Source organism: Prunus dulcis, chromosome 4 (genome assembly GCF_902201215.1).
Source record: "Prunus dulcis chromosome 4, ALMONDv2, whole genome shotgun sequence".
Taxonomy (NCBI): Eukaryota; Viridiplantae; Streptophyta; class Magnoliopsida; order Rosales; family Rosaceae; genus Prunus; species Prunus dulcis.
Window position 1 is genome coordinate 13,385,471 of NC_047653.1, and position 12,167 is coordinate 13,397,637.

Sequence of the window (12,167 nt, forward strand, 5' to 3'; positions counted from 1 at the left end):
TCAGATTTGACTATTATGCTCTTTACTGCTAACTTTAAATTGAAGTTATAACAGGAAATATATAAAGCAAAAGACAGAGAATAATAAAACATTTAAAATACTAAAAAATACTTTTGGTTAATGAAAATGTTAAGAATTGAAATTATTAATCAAATAAGAATAATATAGTAAATTCACACTTTTTCATATTTTAAAAAATTAAAATTAAAAGAAAAATTAGATAATGGATCATATTTTTATAAAACACAACTACTCATTATCTTTTTTAATTCTAAAATAAATTTAAAATTTTTTTTTTTAAAAAAAGCCGGTTAAAGTGGTTTCTAGTATCAACATTTGTAGAAAAAAAAAAAAAAAGTTTAGCAATGCCCAATCAATTTGTAAGTCGTGTTTTACTTTTGTAATCTCAACATATAATTTGGATTTCATGCCTAATCCTTTGAAAAATCCTAATAAATGCCCCATATGGGGAAATTCATTAAGGGTAGTTAGGTTCGGTTTAGGCCTCCAACAACAGAACCAATAATATATATATATATATATATATATAAAGCAAAAGGCAGATAATAAAACATTCAAAATGGCATTCAAAATACCAAAAAATATCATTGGTTAATGCAAATATTAAGAATTGAAAATATTAATTAAATGAGGATAATATGATAAATTCACACTTTTTCATATTAACAAAATTAAAAATTAAAAAAAAATCAGATAATAGATTCTATTTTTTTGTAACACAACTACCCATTATCTTTCTTAATTCTAAAATAAAATAAATTTTTTTTTAAAAAAAAAGCCTCTCATAGCCGCGGAAGTGCGTACGGAGAGGTTAGTATAACATTATGACTCGGATTAGTTTGGTTTGGTTTATTTTATTTTATTTTAATTTTTTATTATAATATAAGCGATATTAATAGGACTATTTTTTGGATGGATCAGAATAAAGGGATTCCAATTCCAATACAAAAAAATTCGGAATGAAAATTCTATTCCAATTTCATTCCAAAAAATTTCAGAATTTCAATTATGAAAACCCTGAATTTTTGAAATATTTCGGAACTTACATATTTTATATTTTTTTGGGTAAATATCAAAAACTCGTTCAAAAATCTAAACATGCTCAACCATTTGAAGGATTAAAATTGACTCAAAATTGAAATTTCATACAGTAAGTTTGGAAAACTATTATATACTAGTACTTAGATGTTGTTATCCTTTATTAAATAACTTGTCTATGTCTATTTGTTCATCAAATTATATTTAGTTGAACATGAAATTAGTAATTGTGTACAATCTAAGATGGAAACCTCAATATATTTCGGAATTCGTAACTTTCTTGGAAGCTCTAGATACATTCCAATTCCAATCCAATTTTTATCGGAATTTTCGGATTTCGAAACTTTTGGATGTCAGAATTGATTTGGACTTGTCAAATCAGAAAGTTTCGAAACAGAATTGGTCGGAATCGGATTTTCCAATCTAACCTGCATGGTTTTCTATACACTATTAAGGTACCATAAGAATTTGAATTTAAGATCATTGATTTGCAAGTCACAACATTTTTTATTGGGTTAGACCTCGTTGGCCGAATTAATTTAGTTTAAGCCTCAAACTAATAGTGTATCCAAACCCAAGGGAACTTAATGTGGATATGGAAGCGCTCACTTCAATAACAACCTAACAAATTGAGAAATTACATAATAACACTGAAGTACGTTCATGTGGTATTGCTTGTAAATATGTAGACAAGTTATATCACATGACCACATTACCCTACTACACTAAAATTACACGTAACAATCAACCAACACGAGAAAATGATAAACACATGAAACTCTTGCCCCTCAAAGAGCAATAAAATAATAATAATATTCCAAAAATCTCCCTAAACTATAAAATACATGGTTTAAATAAAGAAAATAACCCAGCCCTGTAATAAGAAAGCAAATGCCAACAACCAAAAATGGTCGTCTAAGAAAAATATACAAATTTCCAACCCAAAAAAAGAGAAAAATATACAGAAGTTGTTGGCCCAATACAACATTGAGCTCAAAACAAAGCCCAACCAGAAGCATAAATGAAGACGAACACAACAAAATAATATACCCATAACAAAAGCCCAAATGAAAGCCCTAGCAGAAGCCGACTCCATGCCGAGTTAAGTTGTTTCTTTTATCTGAAACCGCCAAATTCATCCGACGGTTCCTAAAGGCGCCTTCTCCGGCATCCATCTCCGTAATTTAACGCGCGCTTTAGAGAGAATCTGGGCAGAGACAGCTCGCTCTCTCTTGCTGTCAGCCTCTGTCCCTGGTTTATTTTGGGCTGAGGCTGTTCTTCTGACTGCCGTATCTTTTTTGAACCTGACGAGCTACTTCGTTTCTCAGAACGCGCCAATTTGTGGTTTCATCGACTTGTGTAAGCTTCGCGGAATGGAGCTTGCTTCATAAGAATACTCATATCTTCTAAGGTATCACGATTGTCCAAAATGTACGACAATATTTGCTTGTTTATCTCAAAGACATTGCACATACTAATTGGATTCCAAGGCTTCACACCAAGTCTTCACTGACATGCATGCTTAAGTAGGGTCAGGCAGAACCGTTGTTGCCTGATGGGAACTTTCCCCATATATCTATCAATAGAGAGTTCTGTCACTTGGTCTGAACCTATTTATTCTATTCCTATGACTGTTCAGTGATGGGTTTTCTCCTTTTAGGATTAGGTTTCTGTCTCGTATCGTGTTGTGGGTATTGTACACTTTGCACCTAAACTGTTTGTTAAAATGCCCGAATAGCGATTGCTGAATTTTATATTCACTCACGGATATAATAGAAGTTTCCGATCATACTTTCTCTAACAATAATAATCTGCAGTCTGACTTAATGGATTCAGAAGCAGAAGCTCTTGAGGAGAAGTTGACATCTTTACTTGGACAGCTCCAAGCAGAGAGTGCCATTCTGGAAAGAATGGTTTACAAGAACAAGAACCAGCATAGGCGTGGCTCGTATTTCCAGTACCTTATGAAGGTTTGCAAATTCTACGCCTTGTTTATTATCACAAAGCTTTTACTCAGTTGTTTGGTTCCTGAGATAATTGATGAAATAGAAGGAAAATAAAATACTTTTTACTTGCATTGAGTATGTTTGATAGCAATGAATGATTAATTGACGAATCTGGGTGGTGGTTTTTTGTTGCATAGCGTCTTAAAGTCAGTTTTAGATTTCAAACTTACCTGTTTTTGTAGTTATAAGCTTCTTACTCTATTGTTTGCTTGCTGAGAAAAATTGATGGATGAAGAAAAAACTGAATTTCAATATACATTCAGGCAAAGTAGCAGTTAATTGACTAATTTTAGGTTGCTTAGCTTATTAGGGCCAGTTAAATCTTACAATTTAATTTTCTATTCTATGTTTTTCTTTACTGCTATGTATGCATGTACGTGGTTTGGCTCACTTTTTTTTCTTTTCTTTTAATGTCAGGTAAGGAGGGATTTGAGACTTTTACAATCCACTAAACTGGAGGAGATTTTGGGTTGCTGTTTCCAAAGTATCACTGGGAAGAGACCTAAGCAAAAAGTACATCTATTAGAAAGGTAAATGATGGAATTTATATTTTCATCATACGGATCCTATATAGATTAGGCTGATGCTGCATTCCCTTTTTTTTTTTTTTTTTTGGGATACTGGAGTGGGGGTTTAATCAGTAATTTTCCCTTTTGTTATGGATTGGGACCTTCGTCCCCAATTTGAAAATCTCAGTTGTGTGCTTGATAGGCAGAAAGCTTCCACTAGCTTGAGTACATAATTTATATTATAATCACTTTCCAAATCCTTGCGTCACAGCTTGAAGAGAAGGAAATGTGAAAGTGGAAAATATAATTTCATGGAGCGACTTCTGGGAGCTGCACGGCTTCTGTCTCAGGTGTGTTCTTGTTTTCATATAATGATTTGTTAATTTTGCCTTGTTTCCTTAAACTTCATAGTAGTGGTTAACATTGTTTTGTTCTGCTTTATGAAAACAATGTTAACTGCTAGGGATTTCATACTAGTGGAGAAACCTTCCAGTTTTGCTAGTATGGGTTTACAGAGTTATTCAAAGTTTTTCTTGATTATGCGTGACTGGATTTGAGGATGTGGGTATCTGACGTGTTAACTTTCAAAAGTTCAAACATGAGGTCACGTAATCTCTTATGTTTCCTTTTGATTCATATAGATGCCTGTATCTATATTTCAAGATATCTCTACTTGTAAAAGAAGTAAATATCCACATATGTCAACATATTGCAAAAATAATAACAAAGTACAATATTCTTGACAAAACTGTCCAAAACATTATTAATTTCCCACTCTTCTAAGCCAATGAAACTGCATCGAAAGAAATGTCGGATACAGGTGAATGCAGTTGTCATGTTCTTAGGTTTTGAGGAAGATTGTATCCTGCAAATCATAAGTATGTATGCTTCTTGGTTAGCAATCAACAATGTAAATTGTGTCCTGTAATAAGGCCGACTCAAGTTTTGAGAATAAATACTTAGCAATAAAAAAAACACAACTGATTTATCTATTCGTTTATTTTTGTCTGTGTGTGGGTGTGGATATTGCCTGTCATAGGACAAGTTCTTTACTGTGTATTTGTCTACTAGGTAAACATCCTTCTTGATGAGCTAAGAATCCAAGATGGAATTCTGTAATAATGTAGGCCTCAATAGTACTTAGATCCTGCAACTGATTATATGTTTGTGATGAGGACATCATTAGGTGGTCCAGTGTGAAGTACATGCTTTTATTCTAACGTGTTAAATATGTGTTTTGTTTCTGCTGCAGATGGTTGAGCCAATGCTGAAGGCAGCTATGTATCCTTTGCTTACTGGTTAAATATAGTAACTTTCTTGTAACTTTTATAAGATCAGAAGTAAAATTTGAAATTTGATGGTTTTGGGGTGGTTAATATGGCCGCCCGATTGACTGTCATGAATTACCGTATTTCTAAGGCATCCGAGTCTCGCCTTTAACAGTAGTTTCTAAACTCTTATGATATACCTGGAAGTCTTGGTAAAAAAATTTGTATAACAGAATCACTTGGTTTTACAAGTAAGCTGTAAGTAAATTTACATGGTATTAGATTTGTGATGTATCTTTTTATATTGACAAACGATATATTTGTTTCTTATTGAAGCATGATTATTTTTACTGCTGCCAGGGTGTTTATATGCTAATTTTCATCTGTAGAGAAAATTCAGAAACAGGTCTTTGCCATTATGTATACAGTAGTTTAGTGCTTGGATCACCAAGCATAAATTGAAATATGCACCCTGTGAATTTGTTACCCTTGACTATTCTACAGTGAGATATCTACACTGCTCGCTCGTTCATTTTTCATGGGATTTTCTCTGACTATTTTAGCTCTGCTTGCACGACTTCGAGTTTTGGTTCAACAAGTAAATCCAAGTCTTTTTTCCCCCAATACATTTAAAATTGAAATGTACAGATTATTTATTAAATGTGGGTAGTTTGTGGAATATGTGCTCATGTCCTTATCATTTCAGATGGTTCAAGTGCTGAACCTGTTCATAAATTCCCATAAACCTGGAGAGCACCGTACATGGAACTGGGTTATCCAACAAAACAGTAATTTCCTTGTATTCAACATGGAATACAAGGCAAGCTAGCCAAGTGGGTAGTTTGTGTGGATTTATGATGAGTAAAAACAAAAAGAAATGTACATGCTGCAGCAGCATTTGGCTAGTCATATAATAAGGAACCTAGGTGACTAGGTCTCGGTATTAAACATGGAGTTCAGCTATCGAGCGAATTAATCATGTTTAGGATGTGAAACTTGTCCATGTGGCTAGCCCTCAGGAATGTGTCACTTACAAATTTTGGACATTTCAAACTTTGAGTTCGTCCCTAATAGACGAGTAGTAGTTGGACTGATTTGATGAACTTTTCTTTTGCTATCTGTTCTACAGATTTTACTTGATGTTGTTTCCGTATTCAACATGGTTTCTTCTCTCTCCCAGAAGAAGCAATCCATAAAGATAAATCAAGGAGGACTTGAGGTCACCCCTTCTTTTATTCTGAAAATCACTCTGGTAACAGATTGTTGTTATATGCATTCTAGCTTCTATGTTATTTACTGCTTTCTTTATGCACAATTGATACAGGTCTTTAGGGAGTTTTACCCAACAAATGAGGAATTTATCATTCTTGAGTGTGTGTTGAAATCAGATAAGTTTGAATTGCTCGAGAGCACACATAAGAGTGAGATTGCAAGTCATGATGGGGATCTTGCTGTAGGGGCATCATCTGTACTATATCAAAGTGTTGAGTCTTACCTTGGAGGTCAGTATGTTCATGGTGTTTTCTTAGTTTATCTCTCTTAAGTAATGGTATAAGCAGCATAAATTGTACTTTATATTTACATCATTCTTACGCAATGATATCCTTGTGTGCATATCTCAATTTTCCCCCATTTGCTCTGTTTATTATTTTGATGTGACATAATCGACATTACTGTTTTTTTAATGTTTGTTGCTTATGATACTATCGCTGCCACATGGATAAGGACATTCGGGGGGCTGGCTAATTATTTTCTGTCATCAACATGACCTTTTTATACGACAAAGGGTAGAGGCTGTTAATAGGCATCATTGTGGGTTTTCGATTTCATCTGATTTTTGGTATATATATACCATTCTTCCTTATTCATATTGATTGGAAGAAAAAATTAGTTAAGCTTTCTATTTGTAGTTTTCATATGTTATATTGTTATTTTTCTGTTTCTTTGACTTTTATGATGTCTTTGGCATCTGGTAGGTTAGAGGTTCTAAACATTTTTAGATGAATAACTCCGCTTGTATCTTTAGTTGTATCCCATCAATAAAATCTGTGTTGTCATAAATTAAGACCTTTTGGATTTCTGTGTATCTGCACAAAAACATAATAAGTTGTGCTTATGCATCTGTCTTGGAGCGATAGGAATACATCATATGTTTCCCAACACATTTTCCTGTATGATGTAATTCTAGTTGTATGAATTTCTCCTTAGGTTCGTTTGTTCAAGTCTTTGAAAAGTCGACAAGAAGTCAATAAGAATTTGGTTAAACAAAGGTCTACACTCATCTACTTGGTTTACTCGTGATACCACATAGAACAAAAGATAAAGTAGTACATAGTAACTTTGTTCTGAAGTTTTGTTTTTATTCCTCGTATATTTTATTGTTTTGGTTTCCTGTAGTTTAATGTGATTATGGAAATATTACTTGTTGAGAGTTTTGTTAAACTTTTGGTTTGTGCCAGATGATGAAAATATTCCCCAGACGGCAGATGCAAACCACACTATTGAAAAAGTTCCAATCCACGTCACGGAGGATAAGATTGGTTTGTTGTCAGGCCTGTCCAACAACGGTACTGATGGGAAGCTGGTTGAACATTGTGAAGATGGTTCAAACATTGCGGAGACTCCTAGCAAGAAGCTTTCTGAAGAAGGTTGCTTGCTACCAGGCTCAAGCTCACCTTCAAGTTCCGATGCATCAAAACTGAGGTCTGGACCTGTTAAAGTGGCATTTGTACAAGTCAAAAGACCTTTACCCTCAACAACAAATACAACTGAAATCCATTTTAAAGAAACTGACATCCATAGCCATAACGAGGAAGAAGATCCCTTGTTCAGTTTGCTTTCTAGTGGAAATGTAAAGAATAGTCTCTTCTGAATTGTCTTTTTTCAATATGAAATTTTTACATGAAACGCTAGGGCATGGAGGTTTAAGGAGCACGAGCATCCATCTTCAGAATTGTCTTGAATTTTGCTCGTTATTATGTCCAGTCCAGAAAAAGGAAACGCAAAAAATGGGCTTTATTTATTTATTTATTTTGGCCAGTTAAGCTTAAGGAACTTTACTACTAAAATTTGAACTCTCCTATTTAAGTAATTTTACCAACCTCTCTCGTAGTTGCATGCACAACTCTCTTCGGAGGATGTCTAAGAATACTTAATTTTGAATGCACCTATTATTAAGTTCTTCAAGTAATTTGTAACTAATTATTAAAACAAAACGAAAAATATTTTGTTCTACCTACATCTTTATGAAATGAATAATGCTCTAAACTATCAATAAACAAAAATTGGGGAATTTTTTTTTTTTTTTTTTATATATAAAAAAGATCACAGTATTTATGTAAAGCGTATAGCCGGGCGGCTATACTATTTACCCAAAAAAAAAAGGACCTGCCTAGCGCCCAAATCCCAACTAGACGTGTCAAAAACAGTATAGCCGTGAGGCTAGACTATTTTTTATAATAGAAAAACCATTGTACAGCTGCGTGGCTATACTCTTTTAAGTATAGTATATTTAAAAGGAGTATAGTGGCGTGGCTATACGATTTATTTAAATTTTTTATTATAAAAAAGGACCCTTCTAGTTGCATTAGTTTATACTTTATAAATATTAATTTGCTAGTTTCGATATATATACTTTATAGATTTAAAGTTTTTAGTATATATTACTTTTATTCAATGATATGCGACAATTTTGTGTGTAATATGTGAATTTTGTGTGTATTATTGAAAATTTGGTAAAAAACCAAGTGTATTAAACATGAAAAATACTACGTACGTGTACAATACTAATATTAAATTTTTTATACGGATATTAACTTTAGAAAAGTAAAAACTCAAAAAGGGACAATAGAGACTCGGGTAATGGGTAATGCTCTAAATTACTCTTATTGATAAACAAAAATGAGGGAAAAACAATTTTTAAAAAAAGATCTTAGTATCTATATTAAGCGTCTAGCCGCACGGCTATATTATTTATAAATTTTTTTTTTAAAAAAAGCATCCCTGTAAAGCCGGACGGCTATACTCGTTTAAAAATTTATAAAAAAATCCGAGTATAGCCGAACGGCTATACTAGTTATTGAAAAAAAAAAAAAAAAAAGAACCGCCCAGCGCCCAAATAGCAGTTAGGGCGTGTCAAAAACAGTATAGCCGTACGGCTATGCTATTTACAAAAAAAGAGACTCCAGTAAATCCGGTCGGCTATACTGTTTTAAAAAAATTCTCGAGTATAGCCAGGCGGCTATACTGTATATAAAAAACGGAAGAGGACCTGCCCACCGCCCAACTAGCGATTGGGGACGTGTCAAAATAGTATAGCCGAATGGCTATACTATTTACCAAAAAAAAAAAAAAAAAAGAGACCCCAGTAAAGCCGGTCAGCTATACTCTTTTTTTTTTATAAAAAAAATCCCGAGTATATCCCGCCGGCTACTATATATTTAAAAAAACGAAAGAGGACCTGCCTAGCGCCCAGCGCCCAGAGCCCAGCGCCCATCTACCGATTGGGAATATAAAGGTATAGCCGCACGGCCACACTATTTTTAATAATAAAAAATCGTAGTATCGCCGCATGGCTATACCCATTAAGAATACTATATTTAAAAGGAGTATAACCGGATGGCTATACTATTTATTTAAAAAATTTATTAAAAAAAGGACTCTTCTATTTACATTATTTTTTACTTTATAAATATTAATTTTCTATATACTTTATAGATTTAAATTTTTTAGTATATATTATTTTTATTCAATAATATGCAAAAATTTGGTAAAAAACCAAGTGTATTAAATATAAAAAATATATACGTAAGTGTACAATACGAGTATTAAACGTGAAAATGCTAAATTCTTTATACGGGTCATAACTCTGAAAAAGTAAAAACTCAAAAAGGAACAATAAAGACTCAGGTAATGGGCTAATAGTAATGGATAATTCTCTAAACTATCAATATAAAAAAACTAATTTTAAAAAAAAGATCACAATATCTATGTAAAGAGTAACCGCCCGGCTATACTATTTTAAAAAAAAATTTAAAAACACCACCCCAGTAAAGCCGCACGCCTATACGCGTTTGAAAAAAAATCCTGAGTATAGCCATGCGGCGATACTATGTACCAATAAATAAATAAATAAATAAAGAAAAGAGGACCTGCCTATTGCCCAGTGCCCAACTAGCGATTGGGATGTGGAAAAATAGTATAGTCGCGGCTATACTCTTTATTTAAAAAAAGGACCCTATACTCTTTATTTTAAAAAAAGACCCTTCTAGTTGCATTAGTTTATACTTTATAGATACTAGCCCCTCCACACACGTTTCTGCTTTTGCGAGAGGTTTTTTTAAAATTTTTTAAAATTTATTTTAAAATTAAAAAAGATAATTGGTAGTTGTGTTCTATAAAAATTTGATATATTATCTGAATTTTCTTTTATTTTTAATTTTTTTAAATATGAAAAAGTGTTAATTTATCATATTATCCTCATTTAATTAATAATTTCAATTCTTAATGTTTGCATTGACCAAGGGCATTTTTTGATATTTTTGAATGTTTTACCATTCTATGCATTTTGCTTTATATATATAGATTAATTTGCTAGTTTCGATATATATAATTTATAGATTTAAATTTTTTTAATATATATTATTTGTGTTCAATAATATGCCAAAATTATGTGTATATAGTAAAGAGATATTTAGTCAGTGAATCTCCCTATAGCAAATCATAGTTTCATTTCATATGGGTAAATTATATGATGTAGCAAATCATAGTTTCATTTCATACATGCCTCCTCGATTCCAATTCAATGCTGAACTCGTTTTTTATTGAGTAGGTGTAAAATGTAAACCGTGTGATACAAGTAATTTAAAGACTTGCTAGCTACTTGTAATTTTTCGCTTCAATGTTATGTAATTGATATTAGGTGCCATCTAAATTCTAATGACATTTATTTTAGTTCCAGAGAAAAAAATTAAGATATTGGAGGATATTAAAAGGTTAATATCTGAGGATATTGCAGCTTGTTTTATTAATTATTATAATGATAATTACAAGATTAGCAAGTAACTATTGAAGTGGTAATTGTTGAGTTCTTTCGTTTTACTTCCTAGTGTACAAAGTATACGTGAACGTAGCATACCCTCCAACAAGAAACAAATTAATTGTCTATTGGTTTCCAACACACATGACTCCCCACTTTGTTCAATGACGATTAAATTTCACTTGATAATATATGCTTCGCACAGTCGCACTAGTTATTTTCGTCCATTTTGTTATTCTGGTTTGTGTAAGAAACATGAACAGAGTTTAAATTTTCCTCAAAATCTCAAAATTGGTCGAGCATGAGTCGGTTTATTAAGTGTATTGGTTAGATTTCCAGTCATGTAATTTAATAGTTTAATTCAAATATAAGGGCCGTCCCTACATACACGACACATATATTAGACAATCATATTCGTATGTGACATATAAGATCATCCAAACCTTTTGCTCTTTTGCATTTCACAAATATAGTAGTATACTCTTTCATGACTAAAAATTAGAAGTGCATTGGAATTAATACTCTTTCATGACTAAAAAGTTTCAAAGCACTGTGTTCATGTAAAGTCTTGAATAATCGCAAGGTTTCTCATCCACACATTGTGGCCAAAGTGATCTTGATATTTTCCTTTCCTCACCTTCTAATTTACTTACTTCATAATGTCCCCAATCATATAGGTATATACTATAAACTTTTCATTAATTTATAGATATTAATTAATGACAGTGTTTGATTAATTTGAATTAAATTACGTTGTATATAAAACCGTTTGATATTTGACAGTTGATGATATATGCAATGGATGCAAAAGAGGTTATTAAGAGCTTTCAAACTTCTGAGGAAAGCTGGTTAGTGGAGGGTGCTTTGGTAGATGAAGTCAGGGGCCTTTTTAATCTTTATGCTAGCATTTTTTGTTAATTTGCTCATCGAGAGTGTAATCAGGTTGCTTATCTATTAGGTAAGCGTGCGATTTTGTCTCAGGATTTTCAAGCTTGGCTAGAACTTGGTACTTTGTGGATTTATGATGTTTTGGCCAATGACAAGTTATTTTCTTAATTTTTTATTTTATAATGGCTGTGATGCTGTGCTACTTTAAAAAAAAAAGAAAAGAAAAGATTTTCTTCCATTTGAGATTTTGTAAAGGGGCCACACTTACTGTCGTTCAGATTTTGTTTTTGCATCCTGAAATCGTTGTTTTAATGAAGTTATTTTCTTTGATTAAAAAAAACAAAAAACAGGTAGACATAAGATAATGAACACAAATTAAGAAAGAAAATAGAAAAGACTT

General features: G+C 32.3%; 1 protein-coding gene across 1 annotated transcript; it reads left to right on the top strand.

The window, feature by feature from the left end:
* Positions 1–2,171: 2,171 nt before the first annotated feature.
* Positions 2,172–7,889, top strand: LOC117626698. Its single transcript, XM_034358509.1, has 9 exons — positions 2,172–2,470; positions 2,877–3,029; positions 3,483–3,595; positions 3,846–3,924; positions 4,827–4,855; positions 5,347–5,440; positions 5,972–6,061; positions 6,167–6,344; positions 7,302–7,889. Exons 2-9 carry the CDS (start codon positions 2,886–2,888, stop codon positions 7,712–7,714), a joined length of 1,140 nt encoding a protein of 379 aa, XP_034214400.1. The 5' UTR covers positions 2,172–2,470; positions 2,877–2,885; the 3' UTR covers positions 7,715–7,889.
* The last annotated feature ends 4,278 nt before the right edge of the window (positions 7,890–12,167 follow it).

What these genes read in the sequence shown, in the direction of transcription:
- LOC117626698 (XM_034358509.1), top strand. Translation starts at nt 2,886, where the DNA reads ATGGATTCAGAAGCAGAAGCTCTTGAGGAGAAGTTGACATCTTTACTT. An exon ending in CCAATGCTGAAGGCAGCTAT is followed by an intron (nt 4,856 to 5,346) that starts GTATCCTTTGCT and finishes ACTATTCTACAG; the next exon opens with TGAGATATCTACACTGCTCG. An exon ending in TGTTGAGTCTTACCTTGGAG is followed by an intron (nt 6,345 to 7,301) that starts GTCAGTATGTTC and finishes GGTTTGTGCCAG; the next exon opens with ATGATGAAAATATTCCCCAG.